This window comes from Lissotriton vulgaris, chromosome 12 (assembly GCF_964263255.1).
Source record: "Lissotriton vulgaris chromosome 12, aLisVul1.2, whole genome shotgun sequence".
Taxonomy (NCBI): domain Eukaryota; kingdom Metazoa; phylum Chordata; class Amphibia; order Caudata; family Salamandridae; genus Lissotriton; species Lissotriton vulgaris.
This window is the reverse complement of record NC_141700.1, coordinates 121,720,108-121,741,809: the sequence shown is the minus strand read 5'-3', so window position 1 is coordinate 121,741,809 and position 21,702 is coordinate 121,720,108. Positions and strand designations below refer to the sequence as shown.

Sequence of the window (21,702 nt, the reverse complement as noted above, 5' to 3'; positions counted from 1 at the left end):
GTTGGTTTGGTCTCCCCCTACGGGACTTATGGGAAGGGGGAGATCATCCCGATGGGGAGATAAAACGACGGAACACCGGGCGAAGCTGATTTCCTCTCCCTGCCAGTGCTCTCTGTGGACTGGTAAATGGGGAAAAACCGGCCCACAGACTGTACTGAGACACCGGCCCTTCGGCCCATGCCCGAGTGCCCGCAGTGCCAATCCGCCCGAGGGGGGGCCCCTTCTACTTTTGTTACGCACTGGTTGGATAACTTATTTTGGGGTCTTGATATGCGGGTGGAGGCGAAGAGCATTAATTGCCATGCAGAAGACACCAATAGCCAAAAGGGGGGCAGGGGGCTTCATCACAGTGTACTCTGTACACAAGGCTACATAGCATTGTCTTCCAGTACAATCCAGTGCCTAGACGTTTTTTTAAACTTTTCACACATATGGTGTGTGCGATACTTTGCAGCACACATGCTATCTATGACATGTAAGGAGAAATAAAAAACTTCTACTTTGAAACAGCCTCTTGAAGACAGTATTTTTTTACCCAAAGCCTTGTCTAATATTTTTAGTAGCCAGGGCTTTGCAGCAAAAATTATGGGGAGTTTGCCCTAGAACGCCTAAAGACTATTCTTAGGATGCCCGCTTGTAGATAAGAAGCATAAAGCAGCACAAACACTATTTGCAGAGCTTTGGGGGCACTTTTCAAGCACAAAACAATGCTTTGCGCTGAAAAAGAAATAGAATTGGCGCATATCTGCGTCACTTTTCCTCACTTTGTTGCACAAATTTGGCGTGATAAAAAGGGGACCAAACTGTTTTTACCTCAAACGTATGGGTATATTTACAAGCTTCTAACGTCACCGTAGCGTCACTTTTTTTACGCCCCGCCGGCGTTGCGCCATTCCCCATATTTACACCTTGTAAATATGCCCGTTACAGTCGCAGTCTGCTGCGGCAAAGGGAAAGACGATAGGTGTTGCTATGGGCATTCGACCGCAACACCCATTCCTTTTTGATACCACCCCATATTTACAAGGCTGGGGCAGCGCCAAAAGCTAAAGCTAATACCTGATCTTAATATGGCTATACGTGGAGAAATTATTATTTTCTCCAAATTTTTTGCCCTTTCTATGTGTACTGCATTCTGTAACACACATAGAAAGAGCAAATCGACATTTTTGATTCTTTATGTGCAAGAAGGTGTTTCAGATGTGACATGCAGAGGCAATAGATGCGCTGTTATCTAAACACAGCGAATATTCAAAGTGTTCCGCCCAACTTTAAAAGTTTAGCTTAGAGTCAGTGGGAAAACAGGAAGGGGTTAGTGGATCCACTTTTTTTGGGCACTCTTGCAAGTAAATGAGGATATCTTTTCAAGTGTTTACTTGTGCTTGGCAATGGAAGACCCTTCCCAATTAATTGTAAAACTGAAGAATGTGTCAGAGCAAGTAGATATATTTATAATCTATTTTATTCCTTTTATTGAATCCAGTGTATTTCGTAATCAAAACTCTTTATCCTTCAGAGTCATTCAAAGACAAAGTGCAAAAAAAGAGCAAGAAACTTATAACACAGCCGCCAACACATGTTTCGCCCTCAAAATGGGCTTTTCAACCTGGGGCTTCCTCAGGGCGTAAGTAGGTCATAAATCAAGGCTTCTTACGATGTTCAATCAGTGTCCTAGAGGAGGACGGTCTTTTTGTATTCAAAGGGTTGAGATAGTCTGTCGGCTATTCTGGAGCGAGTTTTCAAGTGGCTTCTATGTGCCGTTTTCCTCTTCCGTATTACAGAAATACAACAAGCATTTGCAATGCAATAGGTCTCGAAATGTACGCAAGTTTGAGCTATTGACATTGCAAATAACAATGTTGTTTATATTTGTTTTCGTTTTAAAAACATAAATAAACGGCATTGTCCTTTACAATGCCAATAGATTTAACTCGTGTAACTGCAAGACCTATTGCATTGCAAATGCTTGTTTTCAATGTTATTGTCACAGTTTATTATGTCGAGTCTTCCATTGGTTGGTTGTCACAAATATAGGACAAAGCCAAACATACACTAAAATGTGAGGCTGCCCTACGGTAAAGAGGCTGTGCCTTGCTGCAGGATCATTATGGAGCCATAGGGGAAGGACAACCTGCATACATGAAAAGATAAAAACAAGACAATACAGAAATTAGTTCAGAATATTTTTAGTGACTTTCTAAGGGATGTGTGGACTTAACCTCGTAGTGCATGCCAAGTCATACATAATCCGTGTGCGCTTATAGATAGAACTATAGTGTATTTTGGTATTGGCCAAACAAAACGTATGCAGAAGCGTATGCATTAATGCATTGTGCATGTTTCTTATTGCAGAAGGGAAAGGATAACCTCCCTTTACAAACTTCCATTCATCCATTTTTTCCCAGTGCACGTCATATAAAAGCATACAAATAAATAACGTGAAGTTATAAAGAGGTGTTCCCCGGTCATCCTGTCAATGTGGTCTGCGACGCCGTGCGCGTGCCCATCTGCTGTCCGGGTGCAAGCTGATAGAGACGCCGTGGCAGAAAAGGCAGGTTGAGATCGAGCGAGCAAAAGTGAAAGCGCGCAGTGGGAGTGCTCGAAAGTGAAGAGACGCCGTGCGCGTGCCCATCTGCTGTCTGGGGCAAGCTGAGAGGCGCCGTGAGCATGCAAGCCCTACGCGGGGACAGGAGATGTGCACGTGTACAGAGTGCACATCTCCTGTCCCACTTCGGTCAAGAAACCGACAACAATAGGTCTCGCCAAGGCATGCAGTGCATGCGCTGCGTCGTTAGGCAAGATCTAAAAATGGCTTACGGGCACGTGACCTGTTGTTTTTGCACCAGTGAAATGTTTTTGTCACATGCTCACAGTAGTGAACCAGGAGCATCTAGAAATCTGTACGAAAAAATGTTTATTTTATAAGTCTTGGCCATGTCACCTGCGTTATTGATGTAGACACTGGGATTTTGCGTTTTTCTTAAAATGTAACATTTCCCATTCACAGATTTCCGCGCCAAACGGATTCTTGCATCCTGTCTACGTCATAACCTGTCTATGGCTTTCTGACCGTCTTCAAAAATGGCACAATCCGTACATCTTAATCAGAATCTCCCCGGTAAGTTTAAATTCTTATTACCAAAAACATAGATATGCGCATTTGTTATAATGTCAAAAAACTTCCACGGAACTAAATTTACGTGCATATTCTGTTATATTATGTACAGCATTTCTATAGCACTTTCAACAGTTATGGCACTATGGCTCTGTTTTTGAGGCGCCATTTTGTGTGGAACTGAAATGCCAGCTTCTGATTGAGAACGCCACTTATTGGTCCTACTTGAACTCAAAGTAACACAAGTAACACAAGGCAGCACAATGCACTGCATTGGGTCTTTTTTGTGCAAAGCAACGTGAATAACTAATAATCATTTGTATCTAAAAACCAAAAAGGAGTTTGCTTTGGGTCTCCCTCAAAAAAAGTGAAGCGATTTCCATCCGCGGCGGTGAGGGTGAACGGGTGCAGCTCTCAGCACTTCCCAATAGAGCGAGGCACCAGACAAGGGTGCCCACTGTCACCATTGCTTTTCGCTCTTTATATGGAGCCGTTCGCACAAAGAGTTCGCCAGAACCCCGACGTCATAGGTGTCCGTATGGGGGAGTTCCATCATGCTCTCAGTCTTTACGCGGACGACGTCATACTGACGCTCGATGATCCACGGAGGTCATTGCCCGCGTGTATCGCAGAACTGGACCTCTTTGCGGCGGTGGCAGGATTCAAGGTAAACCTTGGAAAGTCGGCGGCCCTTGACATCTCGCTGTCTAGCACCACCAGGGCTGACTTACAGAGACTCTTCCCTCTGAGCTGGTCTGGAGACCGGATACCATATTTGGGGATTCTTCTAGCACCCTCTCTCCCTGCTATGGTCACGGCCAACTACACGGCTCTAAGTGCGAAGATCAAGGAGGAGCTGGCCCGCTGGGACAGGGGCACGTTGTCGTTGCTGGGAAGAGTAGCCGCGGTGAAGATGACCCTCCTGCCACAAGTCCTGTACCTGTTTCGAGCTCTCCCGCTGCAACCCCCCAAGGGATGGCTAGAGCAGACCCAGTCTGCTATCACACGTTTTGTGTGGCAGGGCCGTAAGCCTAGGATCAAGAGAACCATTGCCACGCTGGCCCCTGAGTCTGGTGGCCTTGGGATACCGGATCTGCATAAGTACTTTCAAGCTGCTCAATTGCGCTACTTGGTGGAGTGGAGCCGGTGGGAGTCGGACAAACACTGGTTGCTTCAAGACCAGGCGGTGGTGGGCAGGACGCTACAGGAGGTGCCCTTCCTGAGGAGGGCCCACCGCCCCCCAACCTCTATGCGTCCTTTGTGACGAAGGTCCCGCTCCGTGTGTGGGACTCAGTGTCCGTCAAGCATGACCTTACCACTTTTCCCTCTCCTTTCACGCCAACAGTTGGTAACCCGGACTTTAGCCCAGGTATGGAGTCGAAAGCCTATGAACTCTGGCGAGCGGCCCGCTGCTCCGCTTTAATTCATTTGTATGGCCCGGAGGGTGTAGTTTCCTTCCAGGACTTGCGGCGGGACTACGGCCTTCCTAAGACGGAACGCATGCGATATATGCAGGCGCGCCATTGGGCGCTGCAGCCGCAGGTGCGAGCTACGGTGGATCGGAAAATCACAGCATATGAGCGTTGGCTAGTGACCCGCTCATCGGACGCCAAGCTTATTTCCGACCTATACAAGATGTTGCAACCTCCCCCCTTTCATATCTACAACCCGGGGAGGGAGTGGTGGGAACGAGAACTTTGTCGAGCGTTGAGCCACACTGAATTGGACCACATTTCTTACCGGGCGCGTCACTCTGCCTATCACACCGGACTCACGGAGACTTTCACCAAAATTGCGACTTATTGGTATCGCACCCCCGAGAAATTGCACGACATGGACCACTCGATACCCAAGACATGCTGGCGCAACTGCGGCCAAACTGGCACGCTCACTCATATACTATGGGACTGTCCCCTGTTAGCTCCTTACTGGGAAGAGGTACTGCATGAGATTGATAAGTGCTTTGGGATTGAATTACCCCGCTTCCCCGCCTATGTTCTACTGGGCTTGCCGAATGGTTTAATGTACCCACTAAGGTCTAAGAGAGGTAGACAGACAGCGATAGCCCTGGGGTCGGCAGTACAAAACATACTCATACACTGGCGCACTACCACACTTCCTACTGTTGTCGGCTGGCTGCACAGACTGTGGCATGTCCTGGGCATGGAAAAGCTGTCCCTAGTGGTCGCATGGGAGGTGGACACTTTTGAAGAGCTGTGGGCGCCATTCCATGCTTTGTTAAGATCAGAATTTAAGGAAATCACTTGCCCTAGGTATCTCAGATTGTTACGGCTGACACCGCCGCCAGATCCGCCAGACTGAACTGACCGTGTGGGCAGTTGGAGGGAGGGAGGGATACCTAGCTGCCACAGTGAGAGAGCCAGGGTTGACGGCATAGTACAGGGGGTGGGGGGTGGGGGGGGGGAATTGGGGGGTTGAGGGGGGCGGTTGGTCGGAAGGGGGAGGGGGGGGTGTTGTCCTTTTCCCTTTTCTTCCTTTCTTTTCTTTGGTTCCCAACCACAGGTGCGCTAGCCATGAGACTTTGGCACGGATGTGCCCACCGCACTGAAAAGACTGCCTTCACGCATCTATTGTATTGTGCACACTTAACTTGGGGAGCGCCTGTGGTTATTTGTTTGTGATGTTGTCCCCTTTCTTTCCTGCTGCAATAACATACTTTAAACCTAAAAAAAGTGAAGCAACCGACCCAAATCTATTAAAGATTTGCAGTGAAACAGAGTGTGAAGATTTCACCAGCAAAAACCTGTCCATAACAAAGTTCAAAATAATGTGGTAAATCGTGTGGCACGGGCTGTTCCAAATGCTGCCACTCTGTATTTTCGCTTAATTCCTGAGTCTTGTAGTAATGCCACGTCAGAGTCGCATTACCACGTCTCAGGACTACCACAGAACACTAAGTGAACCCTGAAATACTAGTGAGAAAGACAGTCGAGAGAGAGAGAGAGAGAGAAAGAGAGAGAAAGAGAGAGGAATAGAGGGAGAGAGAAAGAGAGAGAGAAAGAGAGTGGGAGGGAGGATTAGAGGGAGAGAGAAAGAGAGAGGGAGAGAGGAATAGAGGGAGAGAGAAAGAGAGAGAGAAAGAGAGAGGGAGGGAGGAATAGAGGGAGAGAGAAAGAGAGAGAGAAAGAGAGAGGGAGAAAGATTGAGTGAGTGAGGCAGAGACGGAGGGAGGGAAAAAAAGAGAGGGAGAGAGAGAGCAAGAGAGAGAGAGCGAAAGAGGGAAGGAGTGAGGGAGAGGCGGAGGGAGGGAGATAAAAAGAGAGAGAGAGAGAAAGAGAGAGAGGGAGCAATAGAGAGGGGAGAGAGTTTTTTTTTACATTCTACTATAAATTCCAGACCAGCTGCAAGCACTTCAGAATCTTTAGGAGCAGCAAAAGAAAGCAGGTGTTGCCAAGTTCCTCCTCTTGTTCCACCCCAGTGGCTGACAATTACGCGGTAAGTTGAGAGGCTTTGATGTATCAATCCGTGCCGCTGGACTGAACGCTTCAGGTCGAAGAACTAGAGAATAATGGATCACAGTGCACACAGAAGGCCTAATCAGGGAATAAGATACTTTTAAAGGAGCTGAAATATGTCCGCAACCTCCTGTGTGCTCTGCAGTCGGAAGGTATCAGCCGCATGACACGAGACGTTGACAACACATCAAGTGATAGGGCGCCCGAGGCATGGCGGCTTCTACTTCCGCGCCTTTCATATTTTTCCACGTGCGCCGATCTTCATGCAGTGATTTGTTTTGAAAGCACCTTCAAGGTAGATGAGGTGAATGCAGGAGGCCCAGGTATCTAGGAATGTTTCAGTAGATTGCGTGACGTACGCAGATGTGTTTGCGTTTGCCAAAATCATTTTTAGTTTGCCAGCGCCACTAGACTGCTGTGAGGGCCCTCCTTCCATACTCCAGTTCAAACCAGTTAAGGGAGCCGCTGGCTTCCGCTCTGGCGCAAAACTGGACAAAAGACATGGGAGTATCCTCCCCACTGTCCACCACCTACTCTGGGAGGGACCCCTGAAACATCCCAGCCTTTTCCTTAGGGTACTTAAGGGCTTACCTGTGGGTGGGCCCCTAGATTCGTCGTGGGACAAGATTCAGATCCAATACCACTTCAACTTCAACCGTCTGGGCACTGTGGAACTCGCTGGCCTTGGCATTCGGAACCAAGACAGCAACTGGGAAGACTCCTGCTGCTCCTGGTCTTGTTGTCCTGCAAGTCTGCTGCAACATCTGTGCCTGTGCTCCATAGAGGTTCTTCACAAGGCCTGTGGACATCCAAGACACCCGAAGGAATCTCCCTTGGAGTGAAGGAGTCACTTCCTTCATCTGCAGGCACTGCAACACATCTGACCAGCCTGCTGATTCTGGGCTCCCACAGACTCTGAAAGGATCAGCAACACAAGTGGTGGTTCTGCAACTCTCTCGAGGCCTGCACTGTCTCCTCACCGAGTTTGAGGCCAGTATCCTTCGTCGTAACTGCTGGAACAGAACCCTTGTGCACTGTATTGACTTGCTGTTGCCAAGACTTGTTGTCTCTGTCCTCCGGAGATCTTCAGGCACCAAGAATCTCCAGCATCAAGCATATCCTGCAACCAAGATCTTCACCTGCACTGCATCCTTTGCACCTTGCAAGTTGTCCTTTAACAAGCATGTCTGTGTATGGCAGCTGGACTATCAATTCCGGATGACTCTCCATTTGAGAGTGAAAGGAGTGGCCAGACGGCGGATCTCATGTGGCTGTGGTGGGCTGAGGGACCACAAACGAAGTATAGGTGGGTGTGTTTAGCAAGCCCAGAAGTGCTTATACTGCAAGCACAAAATATAACAAGCAATATAATTAGGAAGAAAATAGTCCCTTTATGTCAGATGGAGAAGGAAGCAACTAATCCAGTTCAAAGAAGCATTGGTGAAAAACCAATGTTACAAGGGTGTCTCAAAAATACAATAATAAGGTAAGTAACACATTGAGAGGAGAGCATTCTAAACAGACAACAAAGGTAGCCAATGAAAGATCCTGAAGTTGATGGGAAGGTATAGGATACAATGCTGTCTGTAAACTAACTGTTCGTAGTAAAACTGCAAAAGATTAGACACAACTGTGAGGTCTTACCGCTGACCAGGAGGCTCAGCCGACCCTAGGAGGGCGGCTAACCCCCCCAGTGGGCGACAGACAAAAGGAACGGCAGCACCAGGGTGAGAGAGCGCGCAAAAGAAAGGGTCAGCGAATTACATGGGGAGTTTGGGTTCAAAGGAGCCAATCAAGAAAGAGGGGCGGGCTCACAAGAATGGACAAAAAGGCGACCAGGACAATCAGTCCCAGCTTTGTTACCTAAGAGAACTAAGACATCGAAGGAGATTTAAATTACGGTGGTGTGAGGGTTGGGGGAGTTTGTGAGTCAATTAGAAGTGCTGGTATTGTTTTGGGGGAAGTTGTATTCTACTCATGTTTTAATACCTTGACAAAGGCATTTTGTGATTACAAGGCCAAGGTTAATTTGTAAGCCTTGCATGCTCATCCAAGTAAAGGCAACCTACTCTTTTGTCAGTGTCTGTTTTCCACTCCAGCCTTTATCACAAACAAAATGTCCTGTTTTCATATTTTGTAAGAATGCAATTGGACAGTGGTGAATCACAAAATATTAAACTAGGGTTTGCACAGGTTTGATTTGTTTCTTAGAAATTTAAGAAGAATGTGTTTCGAACCAAGCATATCATCTCTCTAAACAAATATGCCATTTTTAACTCTTAAATATTGACCTAGCCGGAGAGATGTTCAGTGCACTCTTTGGTTCTATGCAAGCTACAAAACTATACTTATTCTGAAAATATAACTTAACATCAATTTAGAATTGCAAGAACTAAAAGTGGGGCCAAACACTTCAAAAAACCAGAATGAGCAATGTAAAACATATTTTATGGAAAGCTTGTAGATAGATGTGTTATTCGCGTATTAACACCTCTTTTCTTATTTTTTCAGATTTAGGGGGCCCTTTCTTGTATAGAGACCAAGACGACAATGAGAAGATGTCGTATTCTGTGGAAACACCCTATGGTTTTCAGCTGGATCTGGACTTTCTGAAATACGTTGATGACATTCAAAGCGGCCAAACTCTACGAAAGGTTCCTGTGCATCGGAAGCCCAAGACGACCAAGCTCTCCACGTCCTCTCTGAGGAGCCCTAGCAGCCAGAACAGTGGTTGGACTTCCACCGAATCCCTAACTTCCACGACCAGCGAAGATGGCAAGGTCGGCCCTCCATTTTTGCCGAGGGTGAGAAGTCAGTCTAGCTCTTCCGAGGTGAGGGAGCCCCTTAGCGTCCATACATCCAACCCCGTCTCTCCAACACCTATAATAAGTCTCCTTCCACCGCCATCTCCCAAGTCTTTCATAAGGAATCATCGTGTTGAGAAGACATTGCTAGAGACAAGTAAAAGGTTGGAGCAAGAACAGTTGGGTTTGCAGAGTCCGAGGGAAGGAAGCGGCAGAGCCAGGTTGCCAAGTGGTTCTTCGAAGGTCAGTGCTACCCTTTCAACCACAGCCTCTACCAGTCTAAATCAACTATCTACATCAGTACCACATAATGGAGGTGGAGACGGTCCAATAATACTTAGCCCATCCTTCACAGGTCAAGTAAGGACTAGCCCTTTAAATTCAGGTAGAAGTACCCCGGCAACCAACATCAGCCCCGCGCATTTACAGTATGTCCGTGAGCAGATGGCCGCTGCCCTAAAGCAACTGAAAGAATTAGAAGAACAGGTAAAGACCATTCCAGTTTTAGAAATGAAGATTTCCACTCTGAAGAAGCAGAAAGACAAGCTTCTGTCAGATTTACAGAAGCGTGAACAAGAGTCAGACGAAACGTCCGACTTTCGACACCGATCCTACAGCACAGGCAATATGGAGGCATCTGATGGTGATTCTAAGACCAGTCTGGAGCTTTTAGCTGAATCAGACAGTGAAGTTGAATCAGTGAAAATGAGAACAAGTAAGATTTCAGAGCTCAGGAAATTAACAGAAAAACTGGCAGTGTCCGAGAGGAGTGGCCGCTGCTCTAAACCGGGTAGCGCCAGAGCAATCAGCCCTTCTGCGATGCACAAAAATGAAAAGCTTTGCAAATCTGTGGGTGTGGGCGATGAGATTGCAATGAACGATGCTGTTTTTTTCTACAGATCTCAGAAACCAAGCCAGGATGCCGCTGTTGGCAATGAAGTAGAAACCAAGCACGCAGAAGTGTGGGTCATGGAGTCCATGCTTGGCCTAGTCCCAGAGACAGAGAAGGAACTCGGTCTACTGCAGCACACAATTGAGCATCAGAGGGGGGTGATTTCTTTGCTTGAAGGGCACTTACGAGACGCGACTCAAGAGCTTGAAAAGTTAAGAGTCGAGGTCTGTTGTAGAAGGTCCAAAAATCTGGTGCACCAAGAAGTTATGGCCGTTCCCTCAATGCAGGACGCCTACGCTGATGCTGTAGTCGCTGTGTATCATCAAGCAGTGGGCAATCATTTGGAACTCAGTGACATAGGAGTGCATTGCTTGCCACCAATGACCAGTGTTGGAGTAAACAGTTACTCAGAAACAGCAGAGGTTGCAGTGGGTCCAGATTCCTCGGTTGAATATCAGCACAAAGACACCCAAACTAACTTTAAAACAAGAAATGACACGGTCAATAACTCTAGCGCATTATCGATACACACAGTGTGTGAGCAGATAGATGGGTTCCCAACCCGATCAACAATGGAAAGTGTAGCGCTGCCCAGAAAGGAACTAAAAGTGGAAGAGACCAAGCAGGATGTTACGACACAAGCAGCGAAATGTGAAAAGCCACGAAAAAGTGCACCACCAGAAAAAAAGATTGTAACTTTGAGCTCATCGCTTGGAGTTTCCAAAGATCGGTGTCTGATAATCCAAAACTCAAGCAAAGTATTCCACAGTGTCTGCCAGAAGGAAGGAGAGGTCCAGGAAGAAATGGAAGATGCTTCGCCTTCGAGTCCCACTGCCGGTAAGATTCCCCTTTATTGCGGCTCATGTTCCAATAATATTGTGTGAACACTTATCATCACAGAAGACTCGCATGCATCATGTAAGGTGGATGAGATCTCTGATCAATGAGAATAATTCAGTTGTGACAAAATATAATGGAATGCACGCGTGTTCCAATGGCTGTTGGTCACCGCTTGTGCCGATACCCCCAACCTGTTGTTGACGGGGGACCATCTGGAGCCAATGGTCAATCCAGCAGTCAAAGCTTTTGAAGAAAACTGGCCACTAGTAGAACTGTAATCTCAGAAAACGAATGGGGATTGCTTTGGGTCAAGGATGATGATTAGTTGTGGGTAAAATCTTAATCAGGACATTGAAATTCGCAAACTATATATCATGCAAAATTTTGCAGTACACAATTTTGCATAACTTAAGATTACATCTTGTTTAAAAGTCTTGCACAATTTCAGCCGTAGACTGGTTTGCACAGAAAATTTAGATATCTCTTGCCAAGAAAAGTTTTCTGTTGGAACCAGTCTACTTTTGGTATCTCGTAAGACTTTTCTTTTCAGGCGATGTGCGCTGACTTAACAAAAGTCACATGAGATACCAGCGAATGACATTTCATTTGGAAAGGTTAATTTCACATAACTTCACAACACGTTCATAGAATATTATGATATACACAAAACCAAAAAAATCCACAGTGCACCCATCCCCAGTCCTTATAAGACTTTTCCGAGGCAGGCCGAAGATCAGCGGCGTGGGAGAAATCAGGTGTTCTGGACATGTGACACTTGTTCATGTGAGAAGGTTTGTGATGTGTCTTAGGCAAGCAGGACTTAGGCAGCTTCATGGCCAAGCATGCTGCTGTTGTGCCGGCCCTGGTGTGTACTTCCACATCATCTTGATGGTCACTCCTCTTGGCAGCTGGGGTCCATACTGGAAAGTTGGTGTCCTAGTGCCATACAATGAAAGTGCCCCCGGCATGCAACGGGCGTTTGTGCCTGCTTTGCGCACCCCTGAGGCACTTTGGTATTACAGAAGGGCCCAAAAATGTTTGTGCGGCCCCTTCTGTAATTCTGATAGCGCTGGCGCACATAAATCGTCAGCGTTATATTCGGAGGGCGTTCCCTCTTTGCAAGGAGGCATGCCCCATGCAAATGAGGGTATCCTTTTGCCTCTGTGCCTGCGCCATATTACAGACGCAGGTGCAGAGGCAAAGAAGCTCTCAGGAGGCGCACTTTAAAAGTGCAGGCAGGTCGCCGCCTGCACTGTGAAAACGCGGTGCGGCTTCAAAGCAGCCTCTCCATTTTTTACCTGAATGCGCTGCCCCCAGTGCAGCACGAGTTCGCGGCTGCCCAGGGGACAGCGCATTCATGCTAATGCAGTGCATCTTTATTGTTTGTGCTGGGTGTGCCTTTTAACCCCTCCCATGCTCGTGACGGAACCGTTCCGTCACGAGCCTCGGGTGGGCTGTGCTGGTGACGGAACGGTTCCGTCACGGCCCGCTCGCCACGCCAGGGCGGCGCAAATTCCGCGCCTGCGCTGACGTTCTAAAGAGCGGTGGGGCCGTGATGGAACCCTTCCGTCACAAGCACAGCTCGCCCGCGGGCCCTGACGGAGCGGTTTACGTCACAAGCACGGGAGCGCCGTGCGGCCCCGCCTCCCCCTTAGCGCTGCGGCGGAATAGCCGCGGCAGTTAAGGGGTTGAAAGATGTGCCCAGTGCAAACAATGAAAATGCGCCTCTTGAGTAATACAGCCCCTGGTGGTCGTAGAACAATGTTGAACACCCCGTTCTAAAAGAAGTGTATCCTCACGACCGGTGTAATGATAACGTACTTACATAGGATCTGAGGCACTTCGATCCAACCTGGAGCACAGGAGGAAACATACTTCCCAGGGGACGCATGTAAGAACTTGGTGACAGAGATTGACCAAAATGCCAGTGGTAGCACAAGTGACATCAAACCCTTTGTCACATGACAACATCAAAGCAATGACCTTTTCTTGCTCAATTACCTTCTATAAGTGGCTGGGGAGAGTTCAGCGAAGACAAGGAGCGGGAAACAGAGGAAGTAAATAAGGCTGTTACAGACCTCTCGGCTTTATGTCGGGCCAGCTGATACTATGAGCCCCTTGAAAATAGGTAAACGGGGTTGGTAAAGGGCAAGCAAGGGTGTAGCAGCTACTACCTCTCCTAAACTTAATTTGTTGTCAATGGAGAATACAGAAGAGGCAGTTGATGGTACTATGATTAGAACTTTACAACGAAAAGATGCTTTTCACTTACCAGAGCCAACATTTCCAAATTTAAGAAATATGAACTCCCAACCAGTCATTGGCCGCTCTCTGCCTGCGACCAGCCGGGGACCAATCCAGTAAGAAAGAGGGTCTGGACTCTCAAGTCAAAACATCTGGGGCCTCATTTATGAAAAGTGACGCATCGCTGCGTGAAAACAGCGATGCGTCACTTTTCACTGCGCACTCCTTACGACATTCCTGATGCGTCATATTTAATGTATGGCGCATCATGTCGCAAGAAGTTACCGATACGTCAGTATTTCTGACGTATCTGTAAGCGCAAAAGTAACGCATTGCTGGAGTGTGTCACCAAAGTGACTCAACTCCAGCAATGCGTCCTTTCACATGGGGAAAGCCCCATGTGAAAGGCCTTGCGTCAGTCTTACGCCTGCTGTGAGGCAGGCGCACGATTTTGATGCAACAGCGTCCTAAAAGTGACGCAGTGAAATCTCATAGATTGCACTGCGTCACTATTACGAGGCTTTTTGCGGGGGAACCCCCCTCTGCATACATTAATACTGAATGTGATACTGGGTACAAACCCACCCGGTGAGACCTGGTGAAACATGTTCCTGTTAAAAGACTGGAATTTGCCAATTTCATGTGAAAGTTGGTGAAGTGATGCCAATGTCCAGGTTATTCCCCATTCCAGATGTTGAAATCCTAATGGTAGCCGTAATACCGGGTATGGTATGGCCTCACCTTTTTGACCGGACCACTCTTAATCGGGCCTTAAGTGCAGTAATTACATGGAGCATGGAGGCCTGCCACATCTGGTGTGCATCAGTGAGCTGGCAGCCAGCACCGTGCCTAATGCGATGAGGGATCCGCGGACATGGCACCGTGCCCGCGGATGAGTAGGAGCAGGAAGGCATGTTTGCAGCTGCAGTGCGCTGGGATCGGTGCACCTGGCACTGCCGCCTCCATTGTTCCAACCTCTGGAAAGAATCTGCAGCATTTCCGCAGATGTGCTTTAGTCACTGAGGGCTGGTGAACTCTTGGTGTGAGCAGAGGTAAAGGCCTTTCCCGCTCCCTCCTTTCCTCCTGTTGGAGTCTGGGGAAAGCCTTGGCAGGGCATCATGAGAAGTCCATTCGAGAACCAGATGGCCAAAGAGTTTGCTTCTGTATCTAGCCACCGGCTCATGGTAGGGTGCAGTGGACAGTGAGTGCAAAATGAGCATGTGTGTATGTGAAGCGAGCAAGGAAGGTATGAGATGCAGCTCACTGCTGACACAAAGTGAACCACTCCCAGTACCCACACAACCTCGAGTGAGCTAAGTTATGCCACGGGGCAAACTATACTATTGGGCTAGAGCTCACTAGCTTCCTCAGTGAGCACCTTTTTGCCACAGAGCTGGAGCTCGCTAACTAGCTCAGTGACCGCCTTTCTTCCTTGGAGCTCGAGATCACTAGCTTGCTCAGTGACCTAATTTCTGCAATGGGGCTCAAACTCACTAACTGCCTTTCTGCCAGGGGCTCACGCTCACAAGCTAGCTCACTTACCAACTCACTGTCATAGCGCTTGACCATGGGTGCTCACAAACATTTTCCCGGGGGCCGCCATGTTTGGTCTATGGTGTGACCGAGGGCCGCACTGAGGCCAGCGGGGGTGTGAAGTGGGTGTATGGGAAGCAAGGCATGTATATCTAGTGGCTGTCTTTAAAAATGAAGGTGTTCCTAAAGTTAAGGGCCTAGGTACTGCCTTTCCCTAACTGCAATTAACCTTTAAATAAGTGCTTGCTATATATAAAAAAAAAAAATCATGTTAGTGCTGAGTCGAGTAACCCAGTGCTGCTGCAGGCCTGGGGGCAAGCCCTGACTGGCCATAGCGGGCACCGGCCAATCGCCCGGTGTGCCGCACGGGTGGGGGCCGGTTTTATGCCCCTAGGGGCCGTTTTCGTTACAGGGCTTTTTTTGCAGCTTAGCTGCAAAATCGGCCCTGTACCAAAATCGGCCGAAAACCGGCCCCGCAAAGAGCTCCCTCCAACCCCCTCCCCCCGAGTGGGGAGGGGGGGTCGGCGGAGCACTTTGCCTGGGCTGGTTGTGGTTCCCAGTCCGGCCCTGCCTGGGGGCCGTATGTAAAGGTCAGGAGGGCCGCATGCGGCCCCCGGGCCGTACTTTGAGTATCACTGGCTTGAGCTCACCAGGTAGATCAGGTGATCAATTTCCTGCCATGGCCTTGAGCTCACTAGCTAGCTTAGATACCAACTTTCTGCCAAGGGGCTCCATCACACAAGCTAAGCCACTGGCCCCCTTTCTGTAATGAGGCCTGAAGTCACTAGCCTGCTCAGTAAGGACTTTTCTGCCATTGGGGACTCAAAATCAAGAGCTCACTGTCTAGCTCAGTGACTGCAGATCTGCCATGAAGATAGCGCTTACTTGCTAGCTCAGTGACATTCTTTCTGCCAATATGCTTGAGCTCACCAGCTAAATCAGTGACTGGCTTCTGCCATGGGGTTTGAGCTCAGTGGCTAACTCAGGTACCAATTTTTTTCTAGAGGTCTCGCGCTCACTATCTAGCCCAGTGACCACATTTCTGGAATAAGACTTGAGCTCAGTAGCTAGCTCAGTGACCCTCTTTCTGTAACGGGGCTCAAGCGTACCTGCTAGTTTAGTGGTCCTCTTTCTGTAACGGGGCTCAAGCGTACCCGCTAGTTCAGTGGTCCTCTTTCTGCCATTGGCCTTGAGGTCGCTAGCTAGCTTAGTGACCACCTTTTTGACAATGGGCTCAAGGTCACTTGTTACTCAGTGCCTGCTTATCTGCCAAGGGGCTTGACCTCACCAGCTAGCTCCCTTTCTGCCTTTCAGCAGTGCTACTAGAGCTCACTAGCTAGCTTGCTGACCAACTGTCTGCCGTGGTGCTTGAGCTCACAAGCCAGATCAGTGACCAACTATTTCTACGGAGCTCAATTCCGCTACCTAGCCTGGGCACCACCTGCCTGTGATGGGGCTTGAGATCGGAATCTAGCTCAATGACCCCTCTGTTCTGGAATGGGGCTCAAACTCACTAGCGAGCTCAGTGACCAGCTTTGGGGCATCAGGCCCAAGCTCACTAGCTGGCTAAGAGACTATTTTTCTGCCATCAGGCTCACGCTCACTTGCTAGCTCCATAACCAGTGACGGCTGGCTTGTACCGAGGGTGGTGGAGTGGAGGTGTGGGATTGAGGCACACAAAAATAAATAAATCCCCTTACCTTGGTAGCGGGACATCCTCCTCCCTCGGGTTTCTTCCAGGAAGCACGCAATGCTGTAAACTGCACTACCCAATCCTGGCGCTGCTTTCACAGAATGATAGTAGCTCCAGGACTGGATAGAGCAGGCTCTCCCAGCGCTCCTAAGAGCACCGGAGGCCTTCGCTTTCTGTAACCCAACTGCCTAAGACAGCTAGGTTAGAAAACTTTAAAATGGGCATGTCTGGCTGGCGGTCCCAAGACGACTGGCCAAAGAGACATGCACATTTTAAGGCACACAGCTCCCTGCTGCTGCCACGTGGCAGCATTGGCCGTGCCCCGTCCTGACACTTATTTCAGGACAGGTTGCTAAAAAGTAAAACGGCAATAAATACACGTCATTACCCTTCTGTTTTGAAGCTCCGAGGCTTGTGGGGTGATGCTCCTCCGCTCAAATGGGGTAGCCGCCCTTGTCGATAACCCCCTTTGGCAATCAGTATTCAAAAGGGTGCACATGAAATGACAGCGATCAACTAAAAACGACTAACGAGTCTTGCACGTTAGAGGTCAGTGGAATCCCTGGCTCAATGAGAGCGGACACAGGCCTGCCATGCATAGTATCGCTTTGTTTGCCCTGAGTTGGCAGGGTAGGCCCAGACGTGGGTCCCTTGTTCACTCTACCACTGGATTCAAGGTAGCCTGGCTGATGAGGATTATGAATCCAAAACCGGTCCCCGGATGCTTGTTTCCGGTCCAGGGAAGGCATGGCTTGGCAGTTCGGGCTGGACTGTTCCTGTGAGGCACAGGGTCAGACTGATTTGCATATGACTGGGACCAAACTGGGGTGGTGGAGTGAGCTAAAGAATGATGATGGAATAAACCCAGATCAGTTAACTGGGGGTGAGTGTTTGATTTGCTCGAGCACTCTGTTAATCATCCCCTTTGGTATCGCTATGCATAGGTGCAGTGGCATCCAATCTCGCTCCAGCTTCTGGGAGGAGTGGTGGCGTGCTCAGTGATCCAGCAATGGAGGGCACCTTCTGTTGGTCTCCAGGGGTGGATGGTTGGCTTGTCAATGCACAATGCTTCCGAGCCAGAGGGGATAGAGGGAGCAGTTGGGTCCTAAGAACTGAATCAAACCCATCACCGTCACAGTTCGAAGCCTATGTATTTATAAAGCCCACCGCTCTCCATTGATTAGGGTGCTTCAGTGCACTTTGAGTGGAATGAGACATCCAGTATAGACAATACGCGTACTTCTGGACCTCTTTGCGACCTTTGGCACAACAACCGTTTAGTGCTGCTGGCTCACTAGAAGAAGAGCAACAGACCTTACTTGGTTCACCCCTATCTTGACAAACCAGACACCTCACAATAACCTAAATATATCAAGGGGCATGGCGTACACCCGAAAAAATAAATAGATACTTCCAGTGTACTGATGCACACTGCCCCCGTTGCAAGTTGGTGAATGCAGGCTTAAGCCACACGTTATGGGGCTGCACCGCCCTAACCGCATACGGGCTAGCGGTCTCCACTCACCGGGCCATTGCACTGAACGCACAGTGGAAAACACGTGGGAGGTTTGCATCCTGGGTCTATTTCGCAGATCTAAAAAACATAAGGTGGCGTCTCGGTTCATAGATCTAGGGCTAATCACCACTAAACGCCTCATTACCAGACGATGGAGATGTCCCGAACCCCGCAACGGGACGCGTGGTATCGCTCACTCACAAACTTGGCACAGATGGAGAGTGTGGCGTTGCGATGAGAAGACACCATGGGCTAAGCAAAATACCATAGGCGACTGCATGGGATGCTATACTTCTGGGCCTCCGGAATACCTGGCGAGGGCCCCAGTCCGCACCCTCAGAGTCTGAAAAGGCGCTAGAGGCAGGGAATGACAATGTACAATAGGCACAAGATTCAGAGAATACAGCACAAACTTGCCCTCCCACATCCCAATTCCCCTCACACAGGACCAAGTGAACCTTCCACATGGGTGGGGCATTTATCGGCAGCATCGGGACAGCGGGTGATTGGCAGAGGTTGGAATTGCCAGGGTCTTTTGTTGGGCAAGTTCACACAGTTAATACCCCATTAATCTCCCCTATGATCCTTCCTGGCCCCACCTCTCATCCCTCCCTCCCCGCTCAGCCCCACCCATCCCACGTATGCAGTACATGAATGCTAAGATCAACATTGCAAGCAGTCATACTTAGTCATTGTTTGCGCAGAAACCCTAAGCAATGAACGTGTTGTTACCATCCCAACAGCCTGAGACACGCTACAGCTATTGAAATTTACTAAGAAACTTAAACCAAAAAAAAGATAACCTAAATATATTCCTGTCCAAACCCATCACCAACATATCTTATTGCAATTTGTCAACAATTACATGCCAAACTGGCCATATCATTGGATGCTACAACTTTAACTAACACACGTAGGTGGGCAATACCCAACATTCGCAAAGTGGAGTGTGTCTCCTTACAACCTCTTCTCCTTTCTGAAAAGTAAAAATAAAATTGTTGGAGCAAACTTTTTTTTAAAAAGTCACTTTTTTTAATGCATCCCAGTTTCCTTGAAGGCTTCATTTAAAAAATAAAGTCTTTAAAATGCCAGCACAGACATACTGGTCTGTTGTCCCCAGTGGCCCACCATCCCTGTGATGGCCTCCAATCGTTGTGAATTGCAACTTGCGATCTACCTCTTGCATATTGATATGAAAGGTCGGATTGCGACCCGCTGCTTTTTGGAATTTTGTGGACCGACCCATTAGTACTCACATCAGTTCACAAATTCCATACTGCTTGTAAAAATTCCAGTCACAATTTTCGATCAGTATTTACGACCAGTGTTTTGTACATTTGGCCTTAAATGTCAGTTCTACAGTGTAACAGGTTTATGTGTCAACACAGTCATTGACCTTCCGTCATAGACTGTATAATCGACAAGAGACCACTGAAACTAAGCGCATATAATCTGTATTCTTATGCTTTGCTCACAAAACCCAGCCCAAGAGAAGGGTTCTCCAAAGTCGGTCCTGGAGGGCCGGATCCATGTCAGATTTTTAAGATAACTATATTCATGTAAATGGGGATGTGCTAAAAATCTGGCATGGATCGGGCCCTCCAGGACAGACTTTGGAAAACCCTGCCTTAACGCATGTGGCAGAATCGTGTTGATGCTAGTCAGTATATCTCAAGCACAAAGTCAGTGAGGGCCTCATGTTTCTTTGCCCTTCTCTGTGTCACTGAAACTCAGGCACGGAGTAAGAGAGGCCGATCTGTTAATGCCCTGGTCACTATACTTCAACCGTGGAACCTGTTCCAAACGTAACTATTATTACCACTGTAGGTGGATCTCATACGCAGATAGAGCAGATGGCCCGGGAAACATCCTTTACAACGCAACTTTACCACACAGTGCTTTTACATCGCAACTTTTACAACGCAAACCATTACAACGCATTGCGCTGGGGGGGCGCTCTAGGATAGGGAATAGATTTAATTTACTATCCAACACCTTCCCTACTATCCACGGGGACTGGAGTTGGAAAAGTAAATTAAACTATTCACTATACAGCACCCCTCAACACTATGCGTTGTAAAGGCATGCGTTGTAAAACTTGCGATGTAAAAGCATGCGTTGTGATGTCATACATCCGGTGGCCGGTGTGTCAAAGGGGTTACTGAATCATAACTATATGGTCTGTACAGGTTATCTAGTGTAGTCAGAGAACCTCAGGCACTGAATCAGTGATTTATCAAAGAGTCATTGATCACGGGCATAAAAAGTGCAACATTTACGCACACATTGAAACGCAAGCATAGCACTTACCGTGCCCATGTGTCAGTGCCGCACACACTGAATCCCAGCGTGTGACAGTTCTGTTTGGTCCGAGGACAATGTGCTGAGGATTGAGATTTGAGTAGCTTAAGTACAAAGTTACTTTCTCACTGTTGTATGTGTTAATTTATTAAGTACTAAATTTGATCATATAATATGGCTACTAATTAATGTTATACTACACAAGATGTGTAAAATATTCCAGGAAAGCAAGCATTCCTCAAAAAAATATTACATCGATTTTTGTAAAAAAAGCTTTAAAACAGCCTACAATTCTATTCAGAATTCATAAAATCCAGTGGATCTAAAGGGGTTAAACTTAGATGGTACCACAGTGCTTAGGTAAAGGTTTTCTCCCAGTTCTGCATCATATGACCCAGGGGTGCCCAATCAAATTCATCCAAGGGTCACCATAGATGTGGCCAGTTGTGAACAAACCTAAAAGTCATGGTGCACAAGCTTGGAAAGGGTGTGAGCGAGTCCCATCACTAACAGCCTTTGGCTCTAGCACAACTACTGAAAATCGAGGAGAAAACCATTCTGTCAACAATGTTCCACTGTGATGTTTCTTATATATATTTAATTGATACCCATCCAATTTTATTTTTGTTTCTATTTTATATATTGAAATAATCCTAGTGGCTATTTTGCAAATATGAAATTTTATATTTTTGTTAAATATATATTTGTACTCTGCTTTCTTTTTTTCTGTCTTTTATGGATTTTAATAATCAGAATAAAGATTTATCTGACAACAATTCTGTTCTCTGCCACAACGCTTCTTGAACTTAAGTGTGGCCCGCTTGATTATTGGATCAAGTCGCAATAACTTGATTGCGATTAAATCTTGACGATACCAGTTGTTGATCTGAATGGACTTCAACAGTGTTACGTAAACGCTTTCATTTGTTTCTTCCAGGTGCCCTGAAATCCATCATGAAGAGAAAAGATGGCTCCTCCAAGAGTGGGTCCAGCACGGGGAAGAAAAGCCTACAGTTTGTGGGCGTATTAAATGGAGAGTAAGTGTGTTCGTTTTTAACTGGGATCATGTATGAACAGGGTTTTTGAGGGCAGGGTGCACAGGAGTGAGAGGCCTGGTGACGCCCACCACTTAGAATGGTGGACAGAGTCTGAAGAGGATAGGTTACACCTCAGTTGAAACTTTATTAAGGCTCCCTGTTTTCCGTTTTTACAGATTTTTACGGATAAATACAGACATAAAACCATTTATTTTTTTGTCTGTATTTATTTTTAAATGTTGATAAATATG

At 47.6% G+C, this 21,702-nt stretch overlaps 1 protein-coding gene across 2 annotated transcripts in view; it reads left to right on the top strand.

Moving 5' to 3' along the window:
- LOC147673600 (KN motif and ankyrin repeat domain-containing protein 1-like) overlaps positions 1 to 21,702 on the top strand; it is a 190,358-nt gene that overhangs the window by 141,789 nt on the left and 26,867 nt on the right. For both annotated transcript variants that reach the window (XM_086947499.1, XM_086947498.1), the window contains exons 2-4: positions 3,008 to 3,118; positions 9,103 to 11,124; positions 21,352 to 21,451. In XM_086947499.1, coding sequence (XP_086803625.1) covers positions 3,082 to 3,118; positions 9,103 to 11,124; positions 21,352 to 21,451 — 2,159 coding nt within the window. In that variant the 5' untranslated portion in view covers positions 3,008 to 3,081. The remainder of the gene's footprint in view (positions 1 to 3,007; positions 3,119 to 9,102; positions 11,125 to 21,351; positions 21,452 to 21,702) is intronic.